Source organism: Acomys russatus, chromosome 28 (genome assembly GCF_903995435.1).
Source record: "Acomys russatus chromosome 28, mAcoRus1.1, whole genome shotgun sequence".
Lineage (NCBI taxonomy): Eukaryota > Metazoa > Chordata > Mammalia > Rodentia > Muridae > Acomys > Acomys russatus.
The window spans coordinates 43,050,072-43,062,531 of record NC_067164.1 but is presented as its reverse complement, the minus strand read 5'-3'; the positions used below and the strand labels follow the sequence as shown (position 1 = coordinate 43,062,531).

Sequence of the window (12,460 nt, the reverse complement as noted above, 5' to 3'; positions counted from 1 at the left end):
TCTGTTCCCATCCACATATCCCCATGCAGACACCACCACTACCACACCCTAACCCCTACCACACCCCATCCCCTACCACACCCCATCCCAGTTCACCTACAATGTTTATTGTTTCCCCTTTTCAGTGAGATTTATGCATTGTTAACTTAGCTTCTCTGGGTCTATGGATTGTAGTATGGTTATCCTTTACTTTATGGCAAATATCCACTTATAAGTGAGTACGTACCATGTTTGTCTTTCTGGGTCTGGGTTACGTCACTCAGGACGATCTTTTCTAATTTCATCCATTTGCCTGCATATTCCCTGATGCATTGTTTTTCACAACTGGGAAATATTCCATTATATAAATGTACCACTTTTTTTTTTTTTTAAGATTTATTTATTTATTATGTATATAATGTTTGGCCTGCACATACACCCTCAGCCCAGAAGAGGGCATCAGATCTCATTATTGATGGTTGTGAGCCACCATGTGGTTGCTGGGGATTGAACTCAAGACCTCTAGAAGCACAGTCAGTGCTCTTAACCTCTGAGCCATCTCTCCAGCCCAGTACCACATTTTTTAAAATCCATTCTTTGGTCTCGGGACATCTGGGTTGTTTCTTGTTTCTGGCTATTACAAATAAAACTGCTATGAACATATTGAGCAAGTCTCTTTGTGGTATGGTGAAGCATCCTTTGGGTATACGCCCAATAGTGGTACAGCTGGGTCTTGAGGGAGATTCATTCCCAATTTTCTGAGAAGCCTCCATCCAGATTGATTTCCAAAGTGGTTGTACAAGTTTACACTCCCACTAGCAATGGAGGAGTGTTCCACATCCTCGCCAGCATATGCTGTCACTTGAATTTTTTATCTTAGCCATTCTGATGGGTGTAAGATGGAATCTCAGAGTTGTTTTGATTTGCATTTCTCTGATGACTAAAGACATTGAGCATTTCTTTAAGTGTTTCTCAGCCATTCGATAGTCCTGTTGAGAATTCTCTGTTTAGTTCTGAGCCCCATTTCTTAATTGGGTTATTTGGCTTGGTGGTGCTTAATTTCTTGAGCTCTTTATATATTTTGTATATTAGTCCTTTGTCAGATGTAGGGTTGGTGAAGATCTTTTCCCAGTCTCAGTCAAAGAATGGATAAAGAAACTGTGGTACATTTACATTATGGAATACTACTCAGCTATTAAAAACAAGGAAATCCTGAAATTTGCGGGCAAATGGATGGAACTAGAAATGATCATCCTGAGTGATGATCCAGATCATCCTGAGTGATGATCCAGATCATCCTGAGTGATGATCCAGAAAGATATACATGGTATATACTCACTTATAACTGGACACTAGCCCAACAGAGATGTCTCCTGAAAGTCTTCACTTAGCAGGAGATTGGGATAGGTCCTGGGACTTCCTATTGGGACTGCAGGGACAATGAGGAAATAGAGGGATCCAAAGGGTCCTAGAAACCTACAAGAAGAACATTAAGACTGGCAGATCTGGACCCAGGTTGCGGGGGTGGGGGTGTCTGCTCAAACTACTGTATCAACCAAGAACAATGCATGCAGTAAATCTAGAACCCCTATCCAGATCTAACCAATGGACAGCACAGTCTCCACAGTTGTGTGGAGAGCAGGGACTGACTTCTGACATGAACTCTGGTGCCCCCTATTTGACCACGTCCCCTTGGTGGGGAGACCTAGTGGCACTCAGAGGAAGAGTAAGCAGGCTACCAGAATGAGACCTAATAGACTGTGATCATATGGCGGGGGAGGAAGTCCCCTTCTGTCACAGACCTAGGGGAGGGGAATAGGGTGAAAGAGAGAGGGAGAGGGGGAATGGGAAGATATAAGGGAGGGTATAACAATTTAGATGTAATCTGAATAAATTACTTAAACAGAAAAAAAAAAAGAAATTTTAAAATTTTTACATGAGATGATCATGTGGGTTGTTTTCTCTGTTTATATGGTGAAATACATTGACAGATTTTCTTATGTTGAATCTTCTGGGCACCTCTAGGATGAAGCCTAATTGATCACAGTGGATGATCTTTTTGATGCATTCTTGGATTCAGTTTGCAAGTATTTTATTGTGTTTTTGCCATCAGTGTTCATGTGGAAAATTGGTCTATAATTCTCTTTCTTTGTTGAGTCTTTGTGTGATTTGGTTGTCAGGGTGACTAGAGCCTCATAAAATGAGTTTGGCAGTGTTTCTTCTGTTTCTATTTTGTGGAATAATTTGAAGAGTATTGATAGCCATTCATCTTTGAAAACCTGATAGACTTCTGTGCAAAAACCATCTGGTCCTGGGCTTTCTTTGCTCGGGAGATTTTTAACAACTGCTTCTGTTTCCTTAGGGACTATTTAAATTGCTTATCTGGTCTTGATTTAAGTTTAGTAAGTGGAATCTCTGAGGAAATGTCCATTTCCTGGGTTTTCTTGGTGCCTGTTGTTCCCCCTTCTCCTTTCTGACGTGATGGCCTTTTAGTTAGTGTCGGTAAGGGTTTGTCTGTCTGTTGGTTTTTCTCAAAGAATCAAGTCTTTGTTTAATTGATTCTCTGTATTATTCTCTTTGTTGTTCATCCCCTGAGTTTGTAGCTTCCTGTTTCTGTTGGCCGCCTGATAAGATACAGAGGGTTATCTCAGATTTCTTGTACCTGTTGACGCTTGCTTTGTGACCAACTATATGGCCAGTTTTGGAGAATGTGGACTGTGATTTAAGCCTTAGTAATGTTTCCTTTACAAATGCAGGTTCCCTCACATTTGGGACAAAAATGTTCAGGATTGAGGTGTCATCTTGGTGAATTTTAAGTGTCCTTTCCCATCTCTTAATTAATTTTGGTTTGAAGTCTGTTTTGTTAGATATTAGAATGGCTACACCAGCTTGTTTCTTAGGTTCATTGGCTTGTAAAAATCTTTTGCTAACCCATTGAATGTCTGTCTTTGATGTTGACGTGTGTTTTTCATATGCAACAGAAGAATCAATCCTGTTTTCACATCCATTCTGTCAGTCTGTTTTTCTTTTATTGGAGAATTGAGTCCATTGACATTGAGAGAGATCAGTGACCAATGACTGTTAATTCCTGGTGATGGTGGTGGTGGTGGCATGAATGTATGTGTGTGAGGAGGGCACAGGCGTGTGTCTGTGTCTTTGATTTTGCTGGTGTGAGATTATTTCCTGTACTTTGTTTTTTCTTGGTCTACCTGCATATAACACCTGCAGGCCAGAAGAGGGCACCAGATCTTACTGTAGATGGTTGTGAGCCACCATGTGGGTGCTGGGAATTGAACTCAGGACCTTTGGAAGAGCAAGTGTTCTTAACCTCTGAGTCATCTCTTCAGACCAGTTTCCTGTGTTTTCATGTGTGTAGTTAACCTCCTTGGGTTGGAGTTTTCCTTCCATTACCTTCTGTAGGGATGGATTTGTGGGTAAATATTGTTTAAATTTGACTTTGTAATAGAATATCTTGCTTTCTCCCATCTATGATGACTGAAAGTTTTGCTGAGTATAGTAGGCTGGGTAGGCATCTGTGGTCTCTTAGAGTCTGCAAGACATCTCACCAGGCTTTTAATGTCTCTGTTAAGAAATTGGGTGTAATTTTAATAGGACTGCCTTTATATGTTACTTGTCCTTTTTCCCTTGCAGCCTTTAATAGTCTTTCTTCTATATATTTAGTATTTTGATGATTATGTTGGCAGGGAGCCCTCCTTTTCTGGTTTAATCTATTTGGTCTTCTGTAAGCTTCTTGTGCATTTAGAGGCATCTCTTTCTTTAGGTTAGGAAATTTTTCTTCTGTGATTTTGTTAAAAACATCTTCTGGGCCTTTGTTTGTTTGTTTTGTTTTTTCAAGAGAGGGTTTCTCAGTATAATAGAGCCCTGGCTCTCCTGGATTTGCTTTGTAGACCAGGCTGGCCTCTGCCTCTGAGGAGCAGTGTGGACGCTGGAGCCAGCCACTCGGCCTGGTGTTCTGTGTGTTCTTCTCACTGTCTTAAAGAATTACCAAACTTTGAGTGGGGCTTCTGGTATTTAAAGGGAGGATCAGGGAAACTGTGTTTATTCTGTGTAAGTCTAATGGCCTTTATCCTTTTTCCAGGTACCCTCTTGTCTTCCGCAGGTCACCCAGCCCCTCCAGGACCCCAGCCCAGCCTGACCAAGTCTCAGCACCTAGACCCGTTTGCTGATCTCAGTGATCTCAGCTCTAGCCTCCAAGGTAATGAGGGGCCAATCCTATGTGCCAAGAAGCTCGTTTTCACTCTTTATGATACCCCAGGAGCTTGTGTCTGTTTCCTTTGTGAATGCCCATTGACTAAAAGACTGAAAGTGGGAGTTGCTAGAACCGATGTTGATGCATGGCCCTTGTGCCCATGTGGTAAGCACACCAGCTAACTCAGGGTTATAGTGTATCCTGGAAATAGGAACAGCCTCGGAGTTGGTGAGGCTCTGCTGAGTACTGGGTGTTGGCACCAGCATGCTCTTGGTTAAGGGTCCAACAGAGATTTTTGTATACCAGCCAAGTTCATTGTCACATTGATTTGGGAAGGCAGGTAGACCAGAAGGACTGGGGCTTCTTGTAACTGAGAGTAATAGAGAAGCTCCGCCCTGACTTTGAGGCACACTCTGGCCATAGAAATCAAGACTGTGGTGTTAGCAAAAGGCCAGGCATCGATGATACATGGACTGGCAGAGAGGAGCCAGCTGTACACCCAAATGGGGAAGACAGATGTGTAAGCTCTAACAGTGGTACTAGAGCCACTTGATTTACACAGGTAAGAAAAGGAGTTTTGGCTATCCACTGACCCTCACAGCTCATTGCAGGTGGAGTGTCAGGCAGAGCAGCTCCACCAGCAGAAGAAAGCATAGATCTCAAACCTTCACCTGTGGAAAGACCAAGCAAAATGTGGAAAGAGGACATTTTCAAAAACAGTTTGACAAAGGACTCTATTCTAAAACATGTAACTGTAGTGAAAAAGCCAAAGGTAATCCAGCGGGAAGTGCTCAGGGGACGGTCCCATCAGCAGTAGCCCTGGCATGCCACCAAGTGCAAGAGACCACCAAGGGTCATGGAAACTAGGTTTTTGTTTGGTTTGATTTGGTTTTTCAAGACAGGGTTTGTCTGTGTAGCTCTGGCTGTCCTGGATCTTACTCTGTAGACCAGGCTGGCCTTGAACTCTCAAAGATCTACCTGTCTCTGCTTCCCAAGTGCTGGGATTAAAGGCGTGTGCAACACACACCCCTACCCCCAGCTTAGGTTTCCTATATATACACATAATTACAGGAATGTGAAATTATATAGCCACTCGTGGTCTGTTTCCTACAAAAGTAAACATGCAAACACCATAGAACCCTAGTATTTATCCCAGAGAAATGAGCTTATATTTCTAAAAAAAAAAATCCATAGGTAACTATTCAAACAAAAGTGCAGAGAAGAACTGTTTGTAATAGCTAAGGGAATAAACTCTAAATCAATGTCCTTCTGTGGGTGAAGGTGAAGTGAACAGCAGTTCCTTTCAAACTGTGAAATATTCCTTGGCAACAAAATGGCAGCAGGAGTTTGAATCAGCTGATCGCATCACATTTACAGTCAGAAAGCAGAGAAAGATGAATGCATGTATGCTAACAAACTTCTCCGTTCCATACAGTCCAGGATCCCCTGCCCAAGGAATGATCTCGCCCGCAGTTAAGATGGGTCTTCCCACATCAACTAATACCTATAAGATAAGCCCCACACCAGGCATGGAGGTGCACACCTTCAATCCCTGCACTTGGGAGGTAGAGGCAGGTAGTTCTGCAACAGCCAGGAAAAATCAGCCGTACATTTAAGGAGCTTTGTGAGACAGAATTCACACAAGACAGCACCCTAGACCATCCAACACATGGGGTTACCATGCCCCTGTAAATGCATGTATGGTGTCCTGGCATCTAACCTTGACCGAGAAAGTGCTTAAGCAACACGCTTGTATGTCCCTGGCTACTCGGGACCCTGGTACTTGTTAGGTAGAATAGGTCAATTCGGTGACAGCAGTTGGTTTTGTGAGCACATGTCGCAGCAACACAGCATTCTCAGCCCTAGATGAAGCCGCTCACCATTTGGCAAAGTGGCTTACAAGTGTCTTGTGTTGTCTCCCCAGGCCTGCCTGCTGGGCTTCCTGCAGGGGGCTTTGCTGGCACATCAGCCCCTGCTCCCAAAAGCTCCTGGCAGGCAAATCGTCCCACAGCCACTGGGACGTCATGGACCTCCCAGGCCAAACCAGCTCCCAGGGCCTCTGAACAAATAAGGTCTCACTTCAGCGTGATTGGGGCCCGAGAAGAGAGGGGTGTCCGGGTGCCCAGCTTTGGTAAGTCCTGTGTATGCATGCCCCTCATCCCTCCCCGCAGAGCCAGCCAACACAGCTGTATTTATGTTGCTTACTGAGGCTACCCCATGAAAGCAGATTTGGATTTGTATGCTGGCGTCTTCAGGGGTCTCTGCAGGCCTTGTGCCTCTCCTCCCAATTCTCAGTGGCCTTTAACAGATGGTACTCAGCCATGTTTTTCTTCTTTCCTGTCCAGGTATCAGAAAAGATAACACCCAGAGAGCAAGGTAGAAGCAGGCAGAGTGTCTATAAAAAGTGTGTTGTTGTTGTTTTTCCCAGCCCAAAAGCCGAAAGTCTCAGAGAATGATTTTGAAGATCTGCTGCCTAATCAAGGTTTCTCCAAGTCTGACAAGAAGGGGCCAAAGACCATGGCGGAGATGCGGAAACAGGACCTTGCCAGGGACACAGACCCATTCAAATTAAAGGTAGGGACCCCAGCGCCCAGGCAACACTGTGAAGGCCAATGTCTCCAGCCAGAGACTGGGACCTGGCACCTGGAGGCCCCTGGGGTAGGGCAGAACCAGGCCCTCCATGAAGCCATACTCCTGGGCAGCCTGACACTACACATAGTGTTTACATCTCACAGTGCTGCTCGTGAGCACTGGGCATCAGTGAGGGATACAGGCACCATACAGAGCTTCTGGTACTCTGCACATACTTGACCTTGGCCTTGAGCTGGCAAGAGGACATAGCTCGGACTTACACCCATCAAAACCATGGTTTCATCTGACGATTGAGGACAGCAGTTTGTTTGGGTTTTGGTCCTGACTTGGGGCCCTCACTGTGGAGTAAGAAGGAGTCAGCCTAGCACAAATGGTCAGAATGTTCCACTGTAGATCTGAGGCATATCTATTTCTGTAGGTTCATGGAGTGGGCAGTTCTTTAGGGCACAGTGTATCCATTCTCTAAAGAGCTACCTGAGAGCACTGGAGTGATGGCTCAGGGGTTAAGACCAGTAGCTGCTCTTCTAGTAGACCCAGGTTCAATTCCCAGCACCACATGGCAGCTCACAGCCATCTGTACCTCCTGTTCCAGGGGATCTGACACCCTTACATAGACATACATGTGGTCAAAACACCAATGTACATAAAAATAAATAATTAAAAAAAAAAAAAAAAAACTGCCTGAAAGGTTACCAGGGACCCAGTTGTCCACTTTGAACCCTGTCCCTGGATCAGGAGGCTATATTGCAAGATTAGGGACTTATATCTGCCTGAAAAGGGTCTCAGTTCTGACCATTATACCTTCTATCCACTAGTTACTATAGGTTGACCCACCTGGTCTGTATGGTCTGAAGTGGGCCAGTGCTGGAACTGAGAGGGCTAGGTTAGGGATCCTCTGGGAGCTAGGAAGTAGGTGGGGAGGGGAGGGGACCGCGGCTGTCCTGTTCTCCTACAGGGATAAATAAAGAGGTATCAAACTATGTTCTTGAGTGCCCCAACAGAAGCTCGCTCCAGGCCTGTGGGTGGTCTTTCCCATGAGGACCAGAAGCACTGAAAAGATGCACCCACCCTCTCCAGCATCTGAGCATCCCTCAGGACTTCCTTACCACTTCCCCTGATTTCCCCACCCAACCCTCCACACAGTCGGAGGGAGGCCTCCTAAATATAGCTCCTTCCTGAGCTTCTGTGTACACTGGTGTCTGTAGCTTTTGGACTGGATTGAAGGCAAGGAGAGGAACATCCGTGCACTGCTGTCCACACTGCACACAGTCTTGTGGGACGGGGAGAGCCGCTGGGCACCTGTGAGTATGGCTGACCTGGTGACTCCAGAGCAGGTGAAGAAGCAGTACCGCCGCGCAGTGCTGGTAGTGCATCCTGATAAGGTAAGTGTGGTAGGGCAGTTTCCAGGACCCTATGCTTGTGGATGGGTTGTCTCTGCCTGTACCCCTTGGGGCCTTCTGCCTTCTGGCTGTATCACATGGGAGGAGATAGTAGAAAGGTGGGCTGAGTAATCAAGCTGGCTCTTGCCCCATTTCCCGCAGGCCACGGGGCAGCCATATGAACAGCATGCCAAGATGATCTTCATGGAACTGAGCGATGCATGGTCTGAGTTTGAGAACCAGGGCTCAAGGCCCCTCTTCTGAGGCCTGTGATGGCTGTGGCTGCAGGAGCTGCTCATGAAGCCTGAATGCTGCTGGCCTAACTGAGGCACAGATGGGACCATAGCAGGTGTGGCAGGTGACATGGCCCCAGGGCCTGGACATCTACTCCCAGCCACCCCTGCATTCATCATGGACAAACACCATTCCATGGCTGGGAGAGAAAGCATTCCTCAGATCTGATATTTGTTGTTTTGTTTTTCTTTTTCTTGTCCCAGAGGAAAAGTGTTGATTTATATTCCTCCCATCGCTGTCACGGTTTATGATTTACTTGGTGTCTGGTGGCCATCACCTCTTGGATGGCACAGGTCTCTGGCACTGCTCTCATGTCACTTCTTCAAATACGGGGTGCATTCACACCCTGCTCTGATCAGTTTGCCAATCATCTGTACATAATTAAACTATTTTCCGATGGCTGGTGCAGTCTCTGGCTTGTAAAGCACTTCTTACCTGGTACCTGGTAATCTGTTCTTCAGTTTTTTACCCATGATGGATTGTAGATCTTGAAGATGACCTAGAAATAGCCGCAAAGACCACTGTGGCCAGCACTGATACCATCTTCACTGAGCACTTTGCTAAAGGAAAGTTCTGGAAACAAATCAGAGGGGATCCTGGTCCACAGCATTGGGTCTCTCCCAGAACCTGGAATCGTATACCACCTTCAGAAATGCTTCATCTTAACTCATAACTAGAGTTCTTGGAGGGATGTCAGGACACTTCCGCCTGCCAAGGCCACAGAGTTGGGTCATGTTACTCTCAGACACTTGCTGTACTGGCTGGATCTCATTCAGCCTCTAAGGACTCTGGTGAAACCTCAAGCCAGTGGCCCAGGCCTAAAAATCACTGACAGAAGAAATACTGGGGTAAGTGTGAACACATTGTTAGGCCATCATCACTGTGTAGGCAAGACACAGCCATGGAGCAGGTGGCTTGATGTTGCCTGTTGGGCTGACCATCCTTGGTCAGTCAGTCAGAACAGTTTAGAGTAAGGCACACGGCTTCAGAGCAATCCAGAAGGCCGCAGACAACCATGACTGCAATACTACTGTCAGAGACTCAATGAGAGGAGGCAGCAAGACGCCTAGACCCCAGGATGTGGGTCTGAAGCACATATGTATGTATTGATTAGGACAACACTGACCTAACTAGGATGGCTTAGATTTATCCTAATGTCAAAATCAGGCACTTTCCTGGTACCAGGGTCTGGTTGTAAAGTACTCTGATGATCTGTTCTGTTTGTGACTCTGGGGAACTGCAGGGAGAGCCAACCAGGTTCACTTGGGAATTCATGGCAGAGACATCTCACCACGGCCATAGTCATGTCAAATTGGATCCATACAGATGCAGAGCTCAGATCCCCTTCTGCCTTCAAGACTGAGGTTCCTCTGCCCCGATGGAATGTCCTGGATCTGAGGAGGATTAGGGCAAGAACTTTGCATTATTTTTCAGGGAATTCAGAACATAATTTCTTCAGCTGCCTCCATCACAGGTGTATAGAGCTTTTGGGCTGCAGCCCATGGATGGTGACTTGACTTCAGCTAGACATGACGAATTCATCTTTCTCTGGCATTCTGTAAGGAGCATCTGCCTACAAGGGCCCAAGGAATTATCCTATTGGCAGACCACTTGCCACTTCCCTCTGTGACCTCTTTATCCAGAATGTGATGCCAGCTGAAACCCAGAGAGACATGCAAGCCCTGTAGGGCATGGTAGCCTTGGATAATGGTAGGTGTGTGTGTGTAAGAGAACTTGTCTGTGAGAGTCCCAGTGGCTTTTCCTCAGGTACAGTTGTCTTGGGTACCTTTGGCCTGAAGCCTCAGATCCACTAGCTGCTGATCCTACTGATTGCTCTTGACTTGCAGAGATGAAGGTTTGCATTTGGCTGGGCTAACAAAGCAAGAAAAGACAAGAGGTGTTAAGGTGGCTGCAAGTTAGTGCAGGCAGTGGGGCCTATTCCATGTCAGGATCGAGGCCTGAAAAGGGGCCATTTCCTGCCTGTCTGGTGACCAGGAACTGTGTGGTTTGGTACGGGAGGCCAGCAGATCATACCTCACAGAACTAGGCCTGGAAAGCGGACCTCATGAATAAACACGGATGTTGACGTGCATGTGCGCTATGGGAGTTATCCTTTGTCCCCGTGAGCTGTTCCACCTTAGGTCTGTCATACCAGTTCATTCCGTTTATGGGTCTGCTGCGGAGGAAGACCCAGGGCCAAATGCGATGTCCTAGTAGAATTGAGTTGGGAATCCCAGGCCCCATCACCAGAGTGCATGGCAAGTGGGCCCAGCTCCAGACTTGGGAAGCTAGGAGTTTGCCATTGCTGCCCACAGCACCATGATGGCCTCGGCTCCATTTCCACATCCATTGGAGACCAAGGCCCCAGTTCAGCAGACCCCAGCCTCCCTCCTTGCTACTCACCCTAGCCCAACACAGACCCAGAGTGAGCTGGGGAGGGGGGACACCCTGCCCCATAGGTGATGGTTGACACCAACCACCACACCTTTAAATTGGGACTGAAAACTGCAAGTCCCATTCTGTCACTCCATTGTTTAATGACTCCCATTTGCTATGTGTTGCTACTATTTTTAGTGTCCAGCTCTTTTAAAAAAAATAATGAGCAGCCTGAATTGGTGCAGAGAATTTTCACATCAAAACTGCTCAGGATTCCCAGCTCAGGCCTGATGGGGATCAAGAGGGCACTATGGAGCTCCTTGAGCATGTTGGGGAATATCCAGACGGGGGCCCAAGTATTCCATGCTATCCCAGCCAGGGTTTGTGAGTGCACGTCAGTGGGATCCAGTGGGTAGTCAACAGCTTCTAATGCTGGGGAAAAGGTGGCCTCTGGGGATCCTTGGAACTATGAAGAGGTCAGGCTAGTGTTGGGAACCTTGCTAGTTCCCCGTTCACATGGGTTGTACCAGGTCTGTATCCATCTGCCTTTCTGCTGCCTCCCGCCTCCTGTCTCCAGCTTTCATTCTGCCAATGCAATATGGAGTTCTCCCAGATCTTTCTTCCTTACCCCAGGCCTAATGTGGGACCCAAAATCCTCCCTACAGTTTATTGGCTCTAACACCTACCCAGGGCCATGCTTGGCCTCACTCTTGGAAGTCTTCATTTAGTGCATGAACCACAGTTGTAACTCAGGGGCAGTAAGTTACCTGCCCAGATTCCCAAAGGTTTTGCAGAAGCGTGGTCATTGCAGAATGAGGAAGAGAACAGGGAAAAAAAATACACACACACACACACACACACACACACGTATATCCTGACTGCAAAGCAAGGACGTTCCACCCAGGAAAACTGCAGCTCATACATGAGTTTTGAGAACACCCCCATGTGAAGAAAAGTACACAGATGACACAACCCCAGACCACGTGTTCTTGGGATGCCCCTGAACGGTAGAGCCTCCTGGTTGCCAACCAAGGCGTGTCTTTGCTTCCTAAGTAGACAGGCCTGTCTAGCGAGGCCTTAGCACATGGCCAGCATTCCACATTACTCTGTAAACACCCTCATAAGTAATAATCTCCCATGTGTTGAGGGGACTGCTTTTAGGGGACCCAGGATGCAGGAGTGTGCCCGTGTTTGCGACTGGCCTCCAGGCAAGAAGGATGAACAGAGAGCCCACCTAAAAAGTAGGTGGGTAGCTGTACCTGGTGGGAAGGGCTCTGACTGGCCTGGAGTGCAGGATCAGCAAGAGCCCCAAGGGTGGGATAGGGTATTCCAAATTATCTGCTGATTTGTGGACAAAGGCTGATGCAGGTTGGCCCCACAGAGACCCAGCAGCCTCTTACATGGTACCCACAGCCTCCTTGGGTTTGATACATCCCACACCTTTGCACTAATACACATCCCAGTGGAGCCCATGGTTCTAGTACTAGCACTGAAGGGAGCCAAGTTCAGGCATATTGGCCAGTAGCTATGGGTAGGGTCTTGAAGTACAAATGCTCTGGTTGGTAGTCTGTCATCTCCTTCAACAATACTTAAGAGTCAGGACCCAGAGGAAGGAATGGGCTGGTACACC

The 12,460-nt window shown here is 46.9% G+C and overlaps 1 protein-coding gene across 1 annotated transcript in view; it reads left to right on the top strand.

The window, feature by feature from the left end:
• Positions 1-9,452, top strand: part of Gak (cyclin G associated kinase) — a 55,757-nt gene extending 46,305 nt beyond the window's left edge. Inside the window, exons 24-28 of the mRNA XM_051170569.1 lie at positions 4,079-4,195; positions 6,114-6,320; positions 6,618-6,763; positions 7,987-8,163; positions 8,323-9,452. Of these exons, the coding sequence (XP_051026526.1) occupies positions 4,079-4,195; positions 6,114-6,320; positions 6,618-6,763; positions 7,987-8,163; positions 8,323-8,424 (749 nt within the window). The 3' untranslated portion in view covers positions 8,425-9,452. The remainder of the gene's footprint in view (positions 1-4,078; positions 4,196-6,113; positions 6,321-6,617; positions 6,764-7,986; positions 8,164-8,322) is intronic.
• The last annotated feature ends 3,008 nt before the right edge of the window (positions 9,453-12,460 follow it).